At 47.5% G+C, this 18,255-nt stretch overlaps 1 protein-coding gene across 9 annotated transcripts in view; it reads left to right on the top strand.

Moving 5' to 3' along the window:
* The window catches only part of st3gal4 (ST3 beta-galactoside alpha-2,3-sialyltransferase 4), a 142,233-nt gene that overhangs the window by 102,903 nt on the left and 21,075 nt on the right, over nt 1-18,255 (top strand). For all 9 annotated transcript variants that reach the window (XM_033049568.1, XM_033049572.1, XM_033049571.1 and 6 more), the window contains one exon: nt 7,484-7,615. In XM_033049568.1, coding sequence (XP_032905459.1) covers nt 7,484-7,615 — 132 coding nt within the window. The remainder of the gene's footprint in view (nt 1-7,483; nt 7,616-18,255) is intronic.

Raw genomic sequence — 18,255 nt, 5'->3', positions numbered from 1 at the left:
ATGTTATAAAGATACATTGATTGCTTTCAAGCGAGCATAAATGTTTTCATTGATTCTCCCTGTGACCGCGTGGGTTTTCTCCGGGCGCTTCGGTTTCCCACCACACTCCAAAGACGTGCAGGTTTATAGGTTAATTGGGCTTTGTAAAAAAATTGTAAATTGTCCCTAGTGTGTGTAGGATCGTGCTAGTGTACGGGATGATCGCTGGTCAGTGCGGACTCGGTGGACTAAAGTCTAAAGATTCCCACTTCTCAACCTGCCACACTTCCCATTAATTTTAGTTTAGTTTAGAGATACAATGCAGAAACAAGCCCTTCGGCCCACCGAGTGTGCACCAACCAGTGATCCCTGCACATTAACGCTATCCTACACACACATTAGGGCCAATTTTTACACATATATCACCAATTAACCTACAAACCTGTACGTGTTTGGAGTGTGGGAGGAAACCGAAGTTCTCGGAGAAACCCACGCTGGTCATGGTGAAACATACAAACTCCTTACACACAGCACCTGTGGTCGGGATCGAACCCAGGTCTCCGGCGCTGAAAGTACTGTAAGGCAGCAACTCTACCATTGTGCCACCGTGCTGCCCCCTGTTCCTGTGCTGTACTGTTCTATTCATGTTTAAATCATCTGTATTTCCAGCACTGCTGGCAACTTCCAACACGCAGTGTTCATGAGCTGCCACGTTGAGCTGGGACATTGGGGCTGGGCTGAGAGCTCATGATAATATTTTAGGCATCACATTGCACACACTTGGGGGGGGGGGGGGTGTGGCACGGTAGCACAGCTGTAGAGTTGCTGCCTCCCAGCGCCAGAGACCCAGGTTTGATCCTGACTATGACTGCTGTCAGTATAGAGGTTGCACATTCTCCCTGTGGTCACGTGGGTTTTCTCCCTATGCTCTGGTATCCCCCCACATTGCAATGATACGCAGGTTTGTAGGTTAATTGGCTTCTGTAAATATTCCCTGGTGTGTAGGATTGAACTAGTGTACGGGTGATCATTGGTCGTTGCAGACACAGTTGGTCTCAGGGCCTGGTTCCATGCTGAATCTCAAAACTGATCTAGATGTTTTTGGCAAGAGTTTCTGTAAATCTCTGAGTTGGCATCGTCCACATAATTAGCCAACCCTCGAGGCTAACAAATGTTAGTATAAATTGACAGGAGGGTGACTGCCTCGCTCAAGGGCTTCAGTGAAGGGCCTGGACAGAGTGGATGTGGAGAGTATGTTTGCACTAGTGGGAGCGTCTAGGAACAGAGGTCATAGCCTCAGATTTAAAGGATATTTCTTGAGGAAGGAGAAATTTCTTTAGTCAGTGGGTGGTGAATCTGTGGAATTCTTTGCCACAGAAGGCTGTGGAGGCCGTCAATGGATATTTTGACGGCAGAGATAGATAGATTCTTGATTAGTGCGGGTGTCAAGGGTTAAGAGGAGAAGGCAGGAGAATGGGGTTAGGAGGGAGAGATAGATCAGCCATGATTGAATGGTGGAGTAGACTTGATGGGCCGAATGGCTGGGGAAAAAAAAGCTTGTGTTTCCCCCAGACATTGTGGCTACAACACTCCGGCCAGACATGGTCCTGTGGTCCACAACAGCCAAGTTGGCATAAGTTGTGGAATTGACAGTTCCATGGGAAGATGGTGTTGAAGAAGCTTATGAGAGGAAAAAGAACAAGTACTCTGAACTGGCAACTGAAGCTTCCCAGAATGGCTGGAAGCCCAAGATTTTCCCTGTCGAAGGGGGATGCAGGGGATTTGTTGCCACATATACGACCAGTCCATTGAAGAAAATGGGGGTGAGGGGTCGCTCCCTCCAACAAGCAATCAAGCCATTATCAAATTCCGCAGAAAAAAGTAGCAATTGGATTTGGATCAAAAGGAGAGACAACAATTGGGCTGCAAGATGAAGACAGGAAGGTATAGAATTGAGGGAGGTGTAACTGGGACACTAGGCATTAACGTTGAGTCCTCTAGAGATGTTGTGGGCTTATCAATGATTGTCAAAGAAGGAGGGTGCCCACCTGATGACCCCGATGACGCACCTACCCTACATTTCACCACTCCAATCCCACTGCAAATAGCAAGAGTGCCGACCTCTTACAGGGATTGAAACATCAAGTCCTATTTTACTGTTTTCACATTGAATTAAATGACTTTCCATCTTTTTGGAAAATTATAGCATATTTTGATTATTGTTCCCTAAATCCCCCTTTCACAACCAGACTAATAATGAACTCTTTTTCATTTTACTGTCGGATCCAAAATAACCCCATTCCCTTGTTGGTTCCTCACCCTGCGATCCCACAAATCAGCTCCTACACACCAATAGATTTGTCTTACACACCAAATAGTGAAAGGCCTGAACAGAGTGGATGTGGAGAGGATGTTTCCACTAGTGGGAGTGTCTAGGACCTGAGGTCATAGCCTCAGAATTAAAGGAAATCCCTTTAGGAAGGAGGAAATTCTTTAGTCAGAGGGCGGGGAATCTGTGGAATTCTTTGTTGCAGAAGGCCATGGAGGCCAAGTCAATGAATATTTTTAAGGCAGAGATAGATAGATTCTTGATTAGTGCGGGTGTCAAGGGTTATTGTGAGAAGGCAGGAGAATGGGGTCAGGAGGGAGACATAGATCAGCCATGATTGAATGGCGGAGTAGACTTGATGGGCCGAATGGCCTAATTCTGCTCCTATCACATGACCTTATGACCAATAATTCGGATGACATTGTTTAAATGTAGTCCATCACGGTACTGAACTCCCCACCATCAAAGTGATTTACAGCACACCCTGCCACAAAAGGTCAGCCAGCATCATCAGACCCACACATTCATTTCACTCCTGCCATCAGGTAGAAGATGTAGGATCCTGAAAACTGCAACATCCAGGTTTAAATATAGCATCTTCCTTCAAGCCATCAGGCTATTAAGCACCACAACTTCCAATAAGCTCTGAACTACATGGACTTAGATGGAGACACAAAATGCTGGATTAACTCAGCGGGGCAGGCAGCATCTCTGGAGAGAAGGAATGGGTGACGTTTTGGGAAACCCTTCTTCGACCCGAAACGCACCCATTCCTTCTCTCGACAATGCTGCCTGTCCCTCTGAGTTACCCCAGCATTTAGTGTCTATCTTCGGTGTAAACTAGCATATGCAGTTCCTCTCGACACATAGACTTGGGGGCATTAGTTTTGCCTTTTTGCGCTATTATTGTCTGTTTGTTTGTTTTACGTGTATGTTTGTATGTGTCTCTGTGCGTATGTACGTATATATATGTATATGTACCGGACCGTGCAGACCCGTTGGGTCTGATCCCCCAATGCAAGATTCCACCACTCATCCATTCCCCCAACGCAACCCGTTCCCACAGTGAAATATTGCACCACTCACGCATAGCCCCCAACTGCACAGGCGCGGCTCATTTCTCCTCTTCCCCCGGCACTCCCTCCTCCTCTGCCTCTTCACCCTCCCTCTTCAATCCCTAGAGAGGGAGGGGGGGTAGAGAAGGAGGGGTGGTAGAGAGGGAGGAGGGGTATAGAGGGAGGGAGGCAGAGAGGGAGGGGCAGAAAGGGTGGGAGTGGGGGATAGAGAGGGAGGAGGGGGAGGGGGGTAGAGAGGGAGAGGGCGGGGTAGAGAGCGAGGGGGAGGGCTTAGAGAGGGAGGGTAGGGGAGTAGAGAGGGAGGGTAGAGGGAAGGGGGTAGAGAGGGAAAGGGGCAGAGATGGAGGGAGAGAGAGAGGGAGTGTGCTGAGGGAGAGGGAGGGGGTAGAGTGGGGTGGATGTGGCAACTACCCTCCCTACACCCTCCTCTCTTCCTCCTCCTCATTTCCCTCATCCTCATCCCCTCACTCCCATTCCCTGCCCCAGCATCTACTCAGGTCGTAGAGCAGCGCCAGGGCCTGGAACTCGGCCTGGTTCTCATACTCGGCTCTGCCTTGTTGTAGACTCCAGCCGTTAGCTCGGCCACCGCCTGGGCTCCAGTCCAGGCCCCAACTTCATCTCCAGACACGTCCCTGACCCCAGACCCAGGCTCGTCCTTGGTTCCAGCAGCAGCTTCTTTCTCAGCCCCGGTCATGGCCCCATCCCAAGCCCCGGCGCTCGGCCCTCACTCCAGCTGCAGCACCAGCACCAGGCTCAGCTCCAGCCCAGACCCAGTCCCTGGGCTCAGGCTCGGCCCACGGCTCCACCCTCCCCGTTGGTCGTCCGGCGCTGGCAGCCTCCGCCACTCCCTCTCGGAGTGCCCCGTCCGGCCTTGCGAGTGCATTGTGATGTCACTTGGATTTTTTTCCTCAAAGTGGGTGAGTTCAGGCTGTTTTTAAAATGTCAAGGATCAATAACACAGACAGATAAACACACACCAACAAGACGAATACTTTTAGTTATATTATATGATATATATTTTTCTCATCTACTTCCTAAAAGAACGTCCTTTAATTCTGAGGCTATGACCTCTAGTCCTAGACTGATATCTTCTAATCTAGGCAACATTCGGATAAACCTCTCCTGCGCCTTTTCTAAAGTGTTGACATCCTTCCTGCAATGGAAAACAAGATGGTTTATCGTTGGTCTTCACGGACCACTCTAGGTGTCCAAAGTGAGACAGGTTGGAATGGGAGTGGAATGAATGATTGCCAGATAGGCAGCTGGAGTGTGTTTTGCAATGTTGAGATGGTAGTGAACCAGTCACTATGTTATAACCAAGACAATCTAAGGTGCATGATCGTATGTTGATTCAGGAATATTGGACAGAAAGCAAACTGCTTAGTCGGATAATTCTGGGACTACTGATCCGGTGCTCTGAGAGCTCCATGGTATTGATAGCTCAGTTTATTTTTAGTTTAGTTTAGAGGTACCGCACGGAAACAAGCCCTTCGGCCCATGGAGTCTGCACCAACCAGCGATCCCCGCATATTAACACTATCCTACACACACGAGGGCACAGTTTTTTGAAAACATTTATACCAAGCCAATTAACCCACATACCTGTAGGTCTTTGGAGTGTGGGAGGAAACCAAAGAACTCAGAGAAAACCCAGGTGGTCACGGGGAGAACATACAAACTCCATACAGACAGCACCCGTAGTCGGGATCGAACCCTGGTCTCTGGCGCTGTAAGCACTGTAAGGCAGCAACTTTACCGCTGCGCCACTGTGCCATCCATATAGGGATGTGCACTTTGGCACCATGTGTATAAAGGTGTCCAGGCACATTTGAAACAACTCATCAGAATGGCACAGTGGTACAGCGGGTGGCGCTGCTGTCTCACAGAGCTAGAGACACAGGTTAGCTCCTGACTTTGGGTGCTGACTGTGTGGAGTTTGCACGTTCTCCCTGTGACAGGTTGGATTTTCTCCGGTGCTCTGGTTTTCTACCACATTCCAAAGACGTGCAGGTGTGTAGGTTAATTGGGTTCTGTAAATTGCCCCTAGTGTGTAGGATAACATAGAACTAGGGTGATCGATGGTCGTCGTGGAGACGGTAGGCCGAGGAGCCTATTTCCATTCTGTATCTCTAAAATTAAAAATGTGGGTTTCTTCTGGGTGCTCTGGTTTCCTCTCACATCCCAACGAATTGTAGGTTAATTGGCCTCTGTAAATAAAAAGAAATCCCCCTGACATGATGAGAAAGTGGGAGAACATAGAACATAAATTGGATTAGGTATGAATAAGGTTAGGCTAAATTACATTCCTAATTACATTCCACAATAGAGCCAGGCTCTGATCAACTGGTGCAGCACATGAATTATATTCATATATGGAAATCAGATTATAATTCATGCTGTTATGCATATATATAGAGAAAGAAACGGAGAAACAAGGCAAGTCGGACTTCCTTCACTATTCTGCACAAATAAATCTATCAACCTTACCCTTTGACTATAGAAACAAAAATAATATCACATATTCAATCGTATATGGTTCAATGAAATTAAGATATATATGTAAAACATATATATGGAAACAGGCCCTTCAGCCCACCAAGTCCACACCAACAATCTATCATACACCAGTTCCATCCTACACGCAAGGGACAATTTACACAAGTCAATTAACCTACAAACCTGCACTTCTTTCGGATGTGGGAGAAACCGGGATATCCAGAGAAAACCCATGTGATAGTAAGGCAGCAACTCTACCGCTGCGCCACCGTGCCACCTCATTAAATTATTTTTTCTGTAATATATTTATTATGGTGTCACGTCAATAAAGATGAACACATGATTCTGATTTCTGCCCTTAGTTGGATAACACATATCTCCAGTCATTGAGTTTTATGGCTGGTTTTCCACCTCTTCAGTCTGAAGGTCTCGACCCAAAACATCACCCATTCTTTTTTTTCCAGAGATGCTGCCTGTACTGCTGAGTTTTTCTAGCTTTTAGTGTCAATCTTCAGTTTAAACCAGAATCTACAGTTCCTTCCTACACTCTTTGATAAGCGAAACTATTCTCATAATATTATTCACCTCAGCTAAGTTTTTTCTTCACCTCTGCTGCTGCAGAGAATACAATCCCAGTTATCAAATCTTTCTTCAAAGTGAAAAAAAAATTCCAGCCAACATCTTCATAAATTGCCCCTGGATCCTCTCCAGAGCAATTGCACCCTTTCTACAATGTGTCATAGTCTTACAGCATTCAACCCAACTTGTTCAAGCAGATCAAGATGCCCCATCTAAACTAGTCCCATTGATCCGCATATGGCCTATATCCCTTTAAACCATGTGTGTGCCTGTGTGTGTGTGTGTGAGTGTGTGCCAGTGAAGCGGAGACAACATCCGGAGTGAGCGGAGACTTGGCGTTGCCTGGGGAGCATTTCCCTCTCCCCCCCCCTCCCCCGTAGCTTCCCCCCCCGGGAATGCGGGCCGGCCCAGGTACTTTGTGTCCAGCTGGGGTCCGGGGGAGGTGAGGGTCAGTGACCCGGGGGCCAGGCATCGGAGCGGAGCCTTAGCCCGAGATTCATCCCCGCGGCTCCGGAGGCGGCACCGACGCCCCCACTCACCCGGTCTGCTCCTGGCCCTGAGCTGGGGTTAAATCTCCATGGGGTGTGGTGGACAGAGCGGCCAATGGACACAGAGCCGCTGGAGGTGACAGTGTTGAGGTGTGAGTGGTACCTCGGTGGGGGGTGGGGGGTCGGTGCTGGGTCCACCGCTATGTCTCACTTATCACACCATCTACACAGGAGAAACTAAACTACTAAACTTTCCCCCTCATGGTTTCTACTCGCCTCTTTATTTTGAACTTCCAGCACCTGCAGATTTTTGAGTGTGAGAAATTTGTGATCAGCATGAGAGCGTGAGAATTTTGTGAAATGCGTGACTCTCACGCTCAATGCGTGAGAGTTGGCAGCACTGCGAATGATGGATGGCTGGCGTGGACTCGTTGGGCCAAAGGGCCTGTTTCCATGTTGCATCTCTAAACAAAACATCATTATGTAGTCAAGTGGATGATCATCCCTTCTCAATTTGTGTTGATTTTGCCCGCCAGATAGTGAATGGATTCTGGAGAAAGCCAGCCTCGATAAACAACTTGGATCCTTCCAAGGTTCGGATGCTCAGCCCCGTTTACCTACAACAAGCAGTGGAAACATTATTGCACCAACCACACGCCATCTACAAGGTGAGGCTTCTTTCTGTTTTAACTGTAACAGTTAAGGCTGTCGGGAACCAAGACGCTAAACTCTTGGTCGCTGGGGATGTGTTTAGTTTAGTTTATTGTCACGTGCACTGAGGTGGAGTGAAAAGCTTTTGTCATGTACTGCCCCATCAGCATAAAGACAACACATGATTACAATCTTCTTCTTTCATGTGGCATGCACAGCCTAACGTTGTTGGACAACTTGTTCTATTTGATCTTCCGTTTGTGCACGTAGAGTTGATTGCATTAGTCGAAACAGGGAAGGTTGCAATCTTCCACCCCATGATTACAATCAAGCCATTTACAGTGTATAGATACAGGATAAAGGAATCACGTTTAGTGTAAGATAAAGCCAGTAAACACATTTAACATGAACATCCACCACAGTGACTCCTACGCATTCCTCACTGTGATTGAAGGTGAAATAAAGTTCAAGTCCTTCCCTTGTGTTCATCCTTGGTCGGGGGCCTCGAGCCCCCGTTAACGGGATGATCTTGACTCCTGTAGCCGGTGGCGTTCGGGCCCTCTGCATCGAGGCGTTCAGCTCCCGCATCGGGGGGTTGTCAGCTCCCCCGCGCCAGGCGATCAAACCTCGCGTCGGGGCTGGTCGAACCTTCTGCGGCATTGGAGCTCCCGACTAGCCTCTTCCGAGACTGCGAGCCCTTGATGGTAAGTCCGCAGACCACGGTGGGAGCGATCCCAGGCAAGGGATCCGCTCCGATGTTAAGTCCGTGCCCCGCGGTGGGACTCACGACAGTTCGAGGAGGCTTCCAGCTCCAGCGATGGTAGGCCGCAGAGCCCGGAGAATGTGATCCGAAAATTGATTACATCTCCGGGAAGGTAAGAAACTTGAAAACAAGTTTCCCCCGATCCCCCCCCCCCCCCCCCCCCCCCCTCCCCCACATAAAACAATCCAAAGTACGTTAAATCAAACTTTTAACAAACACTAAAAATAACAAAAAGATGAAAAAAACGAACAGACTGCCGGCAGGGCTGGCCATCTCCCCGGTGCCCCTGGTGATAAAGATATTCTGAGGGTCACAAAAGAGGTAGATAGTAGTTCAAGAAAGAACTGCAGATGATGGAAAAATTGAAGGTCGACAAAAATGCTGCAGAAACTCAGCAGGTGAGGTCCATTCGCTCCATAGGTGTTGCTTCACCCACTGAGTTTCTCCAGTATTTTTGCCTACCTTAGATAGTAGTTCAGGACAGCTCTCTGGTTGTGCTCGGATAATTCAGTTGCCAGATGATAGCTGAGAAGAAACAGTCCCGGAAGCTCTGCTTTTTCACTCTTCTGTACTTGTTGCCTGAGGGGTGAAGAGGGAATTGCCAGGATGTGACTCATCTCTGAGAATGCTGCTGGCCTTGCCAAGACAGCGTGAGTAAGAGAGGTTTGTCTCCCACAGTCTGCAATTTAGTTTAGTTTCGAGATACGATGCAGAAACTGGCCCTTCGGCCCACCAAGTCGGCACCGACCAGCGATCCCCGCACACTAACACTATCCTTCACACTCTAGGGTCAATTTACAATTTTAACCAAGCCAATTAGCCTACATTAGCCATTATTGGAGTGTGGGAGGAAACCGGAGCACTCGTTTTCCCAGGTCACAAGGAGACCCTACAGACAGCACCAGTGGTTAGGATCGAACCTGGGTCTCTGGTGCTGTAGCATCAACTTGAGCAACTCTATTGCTGCGCCACTATACCGCCCACAAGAACTCCAAAGTTCTTTGAGTACAATGTGCATTCAAATTGTCTAATTGTAAATGACGCCACTTTACCAGCTTTCCCCCCCTCCCCTACAACAGTCAGTCTGAAGAAGGACCCCGACCTGAAACAATGCATGTCCACTCCCTCCACAGGTGCTGGCTGACCCGTTGAGTAACTCCAACATCTTGTGGGTTTTTTTGTAATTAAGCATCTGCAGTTCCTAGTGTGCATTAATTCCTAATGTGGAACATGCAAGATATATAAAAGGAATTTTGACTTGAAGAGCCTTGAGATACTGCTGCAGATAGACACAAGAGGTGGCTGATGCTGGAGTCTTGACCAAAACACAAAGTGCAGGAGTATCTCAGTGGGCCAGGCAGCACATTTACTTTGGTTTATTTTAGTTTAGTTTAGTTTAGTTTAGAGATACAGCATGGAAACAAGCCCTTCATCCCTCTGTCCCTGAGAATGCCCTCTGTACTGACCAACATAGATCCCTTATACAACAATACACACAGGTTAAGCCACAAAGTGCCCAAGTAACTCAATATTACCACAGACGGCAGTGGAGACCAAGTCATTGGGTATTTTTAAAGCAGAGATTGATAAGTAAGGCCGTCAAAGGTTACCGGGAGAAGGCAGGAAAATGGGGCCAAGAGGGAAAAATAGATCAGCCACGATCAAATGACGGAGCAAACTCAATGGGCCGAATGGCCTAATTCTGCTCATATGTCTTATGGCCAGGCAGCATCTGTGGAGAACATGGATAAGCAATGTTTTGGTGTGGGACCCTTCTTCAGACCGTTCTGTATCGAGCGTATTATTGTATAAGGGATCCAGAGAAGCTGCCCGACCCACTGAGCTACTCCAGCACTCTGTGCCTTTTTTTAGTAAACCGGCATCTGCATTTCCATGTGACTAGACAGATGAATCCTTCATTGGCTTACTTGCAGTGCACAATATACCAGGCATCCTACGATGCAGTAATGACTAAATTCACAAACATGGCAGAACATGAAAGAGACAGGAAAGATGCAACTGAGTTAGTTTTAGAGATACAGCATGGAAAAAGGCCCTTCAGTCCACCGAGTCCATGCCAACCATCGATTACCCATTTACACTACTTCCATCTTATCCCACTCTCCCACTCATTACACACTAGTATTCCATTAAACTCCAGATGCGTGGGCAGGGGTCCATCTCACTCCAGCTGTGTGGGCAGGGTTCTTTCTCAATCGAGATGCATAAAAATGGTTCCATCACACTGCAGATGTGTGGTCATGTTTCCATCGAGCTACAGATGTGTAAAGATGCTTCCATCTCACTCCAGATGTGTGGACAGGGTTCTATCACATTCCAGATGTGTGAAGATGGTTCAATCTCACTCTGTGGACAGGGTTCCATCACACTACAGATGTGTGGACAGGATTCCACCAAATTCCAGATGTGTGGACAGGGTTCCGTCACACCCCAGATTCGTGATGATGGTTCCACCACACTTCACATGTGTGGCCATGGTTCCATACTCTTCAGAACCATGCCCTGCAGATGGTGGAAAGAATATTTTTGGTTTGGTGAGTAATTCTGTCCTTACGTGGAAGAGTTCACATTCCCACATTGGCCTTATCATCCTCCTCAGGACCCTCAACACGTGAGTGGAAGCAACTCGTTGACCCTGAGGGATTGGCCAGGAAGGAAGAAAAAAAACATGTATTTGAGGAGTCAGGAAGTGATTCACTTTGGGGTTATACCCTCTGGCCTCGGTCTTGTGGCCACATTATTTTTGTGCTTGGCTAATGACGTTTCTAGTCAGTGGTGCCGCAAGGATGACTAATACCCAAACACAGAGGGCGGCACGGTGGAGTAGCGGTAGAGCTACTGCCTTACTGCGCCAGAGACCCAAGTTCAATCCTTCCTCACTATGAGTGCTTGTCTGTATGGGGTTTATATGTTCTCCCCGTGACCTGCATGGGTTTTCTCTGAGATCTTCGATTTCCTCCCACACTCCAAAGGTTTGCAGGTTAATTTGTTTGTTTAAAATTGTCCCTAGAGTGTGTAGGATAATGTTAATGTGCCGGGATCGCTGGTCGGTGTGGACTCGGTGGGCCGAAGGGCTTGTTTCCGCGCTGTATCTCTAAACTAAACTAATCTAAACTAAACTAAACTAAACTAAACTAAATCCAGACTAGATGACCACTTTGCTGAATGCCTCAGCTCTTTCTGCCATGGCCATCCAGACTTTCCCATTGTTTCTCTTCTTTCCATTCTCAACTTGGCCTCAAAGGTCACCTTTGGCAATGAATTCCACAGAAGGCAGGAGAATGGGGTTGAGAGGGAAAGATCAATCAGCCATGGTTTTGATGTAACTTTGATGTAATTGAGACGCTAAACCTGTCACCATGAAACAGCCAGCGTCTTTGTTTACCTCTTGTCCTTTGACTCTCCTGCGAGACCGGTTTATCCAGTGGTTGGCTGTAATTGTTTAACATTCTTAGTGAGCACAAATCATGAATCATCCGAGTGAGTGGCAACCTGGAAATGTTTTTTGACAGAGAAATATGAGCTGTTGCATTTTGGAAAGTCTAACATGGGCATGACACACAGGGGAAGGTAGGGCTCTGGGGAGTGTTGCATAGCAGAGGCATCTAGGAGTGCATGGTTCTTTGAAGGCCAAGTCGCTGGTAGATCGGGTGGTCAAAAAGGCTTTTGACACATTGCCCTTCATCAGTCAGAGTACTGAGTATAGAAATTTGGAGGTCATGTTGCAGTTACATAAGACATTGGTGAGGCTGCTTTTAGAGTTTGTGTTCAGTTCTGGGTACCATGTTATAGGAAAGATGTTGTCAAGCTGGAAAGGGTACAGAGAAGATTTACAAGGATATTGCTGGGGCTCGAGGGACAGGTTGAGTTGGTTAGGGCCATATTCCTTGGAGCGCAGGTGGATGAGGGGTGATTTTATGGAGGTGTATAAAATCGTAGGAGGAATAGATCAGGTAGATGCACAGACTCTCTTGCCCAGAGTAGGTGAATTGTGGACCAGAGGACAAAGGTTTAAGGTGAAGGGGAAAAATCTGTCCTTAGAGTCTTTTCTGCAATGGTTGTTTTAAAATCTGTCAGTATCTTACATCCATCAACCCAAGCCTGAATGTTGTGCATACCTTGAAGAGCTGTGAATGGATCTGGATCCATGTCCCTACCAGCAATTCATGATATGATGTGGAGACGGGTCTTTCACGAAGCAGCTGAAGATAGTTGGGTAGAGGACGTTGCTGTTGAGAGCTCCTTCCTTAATGCAGACTCAAGCAACTGCAGATGCTGGAATCTTGCGTATTATCCCAAGTGCAGGAGCAACTCAGCAGATCATAGAGTCATGGAGTGATACAGCGTGGAAACAGGCCCTTCGGCCCAACTTGCCCACACTGACCAACATGTCCCATCTGCATTAGTCCCACCTGCCTGCATTAGGCCTATATCCCTCAAAACCCATCCTATCCATGTACCTGTCAAAATGTTTCTTAAAAGTTGCGATAGCACCTGCCTCAACTACCTCCTCCGGCAGCTCGTTCCATACACCCACCACCCTTTGTGTGAAAATGTTAGCACTCAGATTTCCATTAAATCTTTTCCCCCTCACCTTAAACCTATGTCCTCTAGTTCTCGAATCCCCTACTCTGGGCAAAAGGCGTTTACCTAATCAATTATTCTCATGATTTTGTACACCTCTATATGATCACCTCTCATCCTCCTCTGCTCCAAGGATTAAAATCCTGACCTCCTGAACCTCTCCTTATAGCTCAGTACCCCAAGTCTTGGCAACATCCTGGTAAATATTTTCTGAACCCTTTCAAGCTTGACAACATCTCTCCTGTAACATGGTGCCCAAAAATGAAGACAATATTCTAAATGTGGTCTCACCAAAGTCTTGTACCTGCCAACAGCATCAGCAACTCTCGAGGACAAGGGTAGGCAATGTTTTGGATTGGGAACCCTCTTCAGACTTACATGACCTGAAACAGCACCTATCCATGTACTCCAGAGATGGTGCCTGACCCACTGAGTTACTTGGTGCTGAAGTTACATGTTTTTCACAACTAGCTTTCACTTCTGAACTCCACAGATCACCGCATGTGAAATGCTTCTCAAGTATGGCATGTTGTGTTGCAGGATATTTAAGTATTTCTCCATGAACCAGATTTGCAGAGAAAAAGGAAGATTTGTAGGATTCTAAGACCTTTTGGGATCTCATGCCAAAGATCAAAATGTCATGTCATAAGTGATAGGAGCAGAATTAGGCCACTTGGACAATCAAATCTACTCCGCCATTCAATCATGGCTGATCTATCTCTCCCTCCTAACCCCATTCTCCTGCCTTCTCCCCATAACTCTTGACACCCATACTAATCAAGAACCTATCTCTCTGCCTTCAAAATATCCATTGACTTGGCCTCCACAGCCTTGTGTGGCAAATAATTCCACAGATTCACCTCCTTCTGACTAAAGACATTTCTCCTCATCTCCTTCCCAAAGGAACGTCCTTTAATTCTGAGGCTGTGACCTCTGGTGGAAACTAGTGGAAACATCCTCTCCACCTCCACTCTATCGAAGCCTTTCACTATTCGGTATGTTTCAATGAGATTCCCCCCTCATTCCTCTAAACTCCAGTGAGTACAGGCCCAGTACCTTCAAACGCTCAACATATGTTAGCCTACTCATTCCTGCGATCATTCTTGTAAACCTCCTCTGGACCCTCTCCTGGGCCAGCGCTTACTTCACATTGATGCCCAAAATTGCTCACAATATTCCAAATGCGGCCAGACCTACACCTTATAGAACCTCAGCATTGCACCCCTGTTTTTGTATACAAGCCCTCTCAAAATAAATGCTAGCATTACATTTGCCTTCTTTACTACCAATTCGATTTGCAGATTAACCTTTTGGTAATTCTGCACTCCCAAGTTACTTTGCACCTCTGATTTCTCGATTCTCTCCCCATTTAGAAAATAGTCTATGCCGTTATTCCTTCTACCAAATTGCAGGATAGTGTTAAGGTGCAGGGATAGCTGGTTGGTGCAGACTCGGTGGGCCGAAGGGCCTATTCCATGCTGTATGTCTAAAAATAATCTGCCCTTTGATATCATGGGCTCTCATCCTCCTTAACACCCACGTTTGTGGCACCTTATCAAATACTTTCGGAAAATCGAGATAAACACCACCCACTGACTCTCCATTGTCTGTCTGCCTATTTCCTTCTTCAAAGAATTCCAGCAGATTAATTAGGCAAGATCTCCCCTTCACAAAACCATGCTGACTTTGGCACATTTCATCGTGAACTTTCTCGTAACCTCATCCTTTATGGAAAGAAGAGTCTGAACACGAAACGTCACCCCTTCCTTCTCTCCAGAGATGCCGCCTGTCCTGCTGAATTACTCCAGCTTTTTGCGTCTAACATCCTTTATGATGGACTCTAAAATCGCACTGAAGTCAGACGATAGTTCCCACTATTTTGCTTTGCTCCCTTCTTGTGCTGCGGGATAATATTGGCAATTTTCCAAAGAATATTAAAAGTGCGTTTTATTGTAAAATAGGATTGTGCCCCTTTACAGTGCATTTTGTGTTGTAACCCACGATCTAAGAATTTCAACCTATACAGTCTCAAATTACACTGAGATGCGTTGGTCTACTCATGAGTTTGCAATTCTTGGAAATGTTTACAATTCCATCCTGAGAGAGCGGGTAGTTTAACCTTTTCTCAGCCTGAGGCAAAGCAGCATATTCTTGGTATTGACTGGCAGTGGCCCAGTGAGATAAGGTGAATTGGTGGTTATCCAACCAATTCTCGGGAAGTGTAATTTCATAAAATGAATTTTCCAACAGCAATACACTTAAAAAGTACACATAATTTATATATTACTAAAAGTCTTGACCAGTTTATAACCATATAACCATATAACAATTACAGCACGGAAACAGGCCATCTCGGCCCTACAAGTCCGCGCCGAACAATTATTTTCCCTTAGTCCCACCTGCCTGCACTCATACCATAACCCTCCATTCCCTTCTCATCCATATGCCTATCCAATTTATTCTTAAATGATACCAACGAACCTGCCGCCACCACTTCCACTGGAAGCTCATTCCACACCGCTACCACTCTCTGAGTAAAGAAGTTCCCCCTCATGTTACCCCTAAACTTCTGTCCCTTAATTTTGAAGTCATGTCCTCTTGTTTGAATCTTCCCTATTCTCAAAGGGAAACGCTTGATCACATCAACTCTGTCTATCCCTCTCATCATTTTAAAGACCTCTATCAAGTCCCCCCTTAACCTTCTGCGCTCCGCCAGCGAGGGTTTTGGCGATCTGTGCTGCGATTTCCGAGAACGCCGCAACCTACGGCTGTAATTTTTGGCCACCTCGCTCAGAGCTCCCCTCCGCCACATGTGTGCCGAGGATTTTTCCAGTCGATAAAAAATGACAGAGATATTAATGATTTTACAAAATTCCCCATTCTCTCTGCTGCCCCCGCTGGCGGCAGGGGGAATGGACTATAAAACCAGGAAGTGGTGTGCCTCAATTAGTCTGCAAGCTGGAGGAAGGCAGAAGGTCACGTTTCTCTAAGCTGTGAATAACACTGAACATATGTTCACAAAACTGAGTAAGTACCCTTAATGTGGTTTGAAAATGAAAATATGGTTAAAGCAAAAAAGCACTGCCTGCAAATGGTTGTTTGGGGGGTTTGGGTGGAAATAAAAAGGCACTCTCTCTCCCCCCCTTCTCCTCTCCCCCCCTCTCCTCTCCCTCCCTCTCCTCTCCCCCCCTCTGCTCTCCCCCCCCCTATCCTCTCCCCTCCTCTCCCCTCCTCTCCTCTCCCTCTCCTCTCCCCCCCTCTCCTCTCTCCTCCCCCCTCTCCTCTCTCCCCCCCTCTCCTCTCTCCCCCCTCCCCTCTCCCCCCCTCTCCTCTCCTCCCCCTTTCCTCTCCCCTCCTCTCCCCTCCTCTCCTCTCTCCCCCCCTCTCTTCTCTCCCCCCCTCTCCTCTCTCCCCCCTCTCCTCTCTCCTCTCCCCCCCTCTCCTCTCTCCCCCCCCCTCTCTAGATGTGACTGCAAGTTGGGGCTATGCGTCAGTAGATAGGGTGGTTATGGGGTAAAAGGAGCAAGTTAATAATATTAATATAATATCAAGGGGGGTAATTAGCGTGAGTGCGGGGGGGGGGGGATAGTTAGTGTGTGTGACGCTGCATGCCGCCTCCCCCCCCCACAACCGCACGTTGGGGGAACAGACCCAATGGGTCTGCACTTGGTCTAGTATACAATAGAATTTAACACAAACATCCACCACAGCATTCCTCACTGTGGTGGAAGGCAACAAAGTTCAGTCAGTCCTCCTCCTTTGTTCACCTTTGGTCGGGGACATGAACCCTCCGTAGTCGCCGCTATGGATGGCCCGATGTACAGGCCCTATCCTCGGGATGATCAAAACTCCAACGTCGGGACGGTTGAACACACTCCGCGGCTTGGAAGTCCCGAATCGGCACTTTCCTACTGGAGAATGCGGCTTCAAGATGCCACATGCCGCAGGCCAGTGGACAGAGCTCTTCCCCGGTGATCCCCGTCAAGGGATCCCAGACTCCGGAAGGGAAGTCCATGCCCCGTCTGCGGCTAGAAGCTCCGTAGACCGCGACTTCAGGATGTTATAGGCCACAGGCCGGTGGTTGGAGCTCTTCTCTGATGATCCCCAGCGAGGGATCCTAGGCTCCGGATGGGAAGTCCATGCCCCGCCCATGGCTAGAAGCTCCGCAGACCACAGCCCCATGATACCAAAGTCACCAGCCCAGCAATCGGAGCACTCCTCTCTGGTGACCCCCGGCAAGGGTTCGCCCACTCCACTTAATTTCAGAATTAAGGGACAGAAGTTTAGGGGTAACATGAGGGGGAACTTCTTTACTCAGAGAGTGGTAGCGGTGTGGAATGAGTTTCCAGTGGAAGTGGTGGAGGCAGGTTCGATTTTATCATTTAAAAATAAATTGGATAGGTATATGGATGGGAAATGAATGGAGGGTTATGGTCTGAGTGCAGGTAGATGGGACTAGGGGAAAATAATTGTTCGGCACAGACTTGTAGGGCCGAGATGGCCTGTTTCCATGCTGTAATTGTTATATGGTTATATGGAAAGTCCGCGCTATGCCTGCTGCTGATGCTCCAGGCCCAACTCCGGGAAAGGCCGCTCCAATCCATGGTGTTAGGCCGCGAGGGAGGCGACGTGGAAAAAGTGGTCTCTCCATCAATGAAAGCAGTTACCCTCTTTCCCCTCCCCACCACCCCCCACACAAGACACACCAAGACACACCAAGTCACACCAAAGTCACACCTAAGCTAACATTAGACACACCAAAAAAAAAAAGTATAGAGTCTGGTCACTATTTATTTGTTTGTGCACATCGGGTTGATTGCATTAGTCGAAACAGGATGGACCACACAAAGTTTGCAATCTCCCACCGGGTTTTGACCTCCATTACAAGCAATGGCTAACCCTGAACAAGATTCCCCACCCTCAATGCAAGAACAGCCCATTGAAAAAGCTACTTTTCTTAACAACTAAACAGGTTCGCTTCTTAATAAACAGACACCACACAAACTGTTTGGTAGACCAGTTCAACACTTTCCTTATTATCGGCCGATGGAAGCGAGGGAGAACTCCAGTCAAGTGACCAATACAGACACTTGACCATCCTCCGTCCACTTCTCTGAACAACAGAATTACATTGCATTAAATAGGGTTTGTTTGGCCCCTTAGCACATTCCACGGACATTAGTCATGGTCAGAGGTACAGGAAAAGGTTTCCACAGAATGCATCACATCAAAGGCATTTTGTTTACATGGTACAAGATATACTAAAAACATTGGCCATTTGGTTTACGG

Source organism: Amblyraja radiata, chromosome 33 (assembly GCF_010909765.2).
Source record: "Amblyraja radiata isolate CabotCenter1 chromosome 33, sAmbRad1.1.pri, whole genome shotgun sequence".
NCBI classification, from domain to species: Eukaryota; Metazoa; Chordata; class Chondrichthyes; order Rajiformes; family Rajidae; genus Amblyraja; species Amblyraja radiata.
The sequence above is the reverse complement of the archived record's forward strand: the minus strand, read 5'-3'. Positions and strand labels throughout refer to the sequence as shown.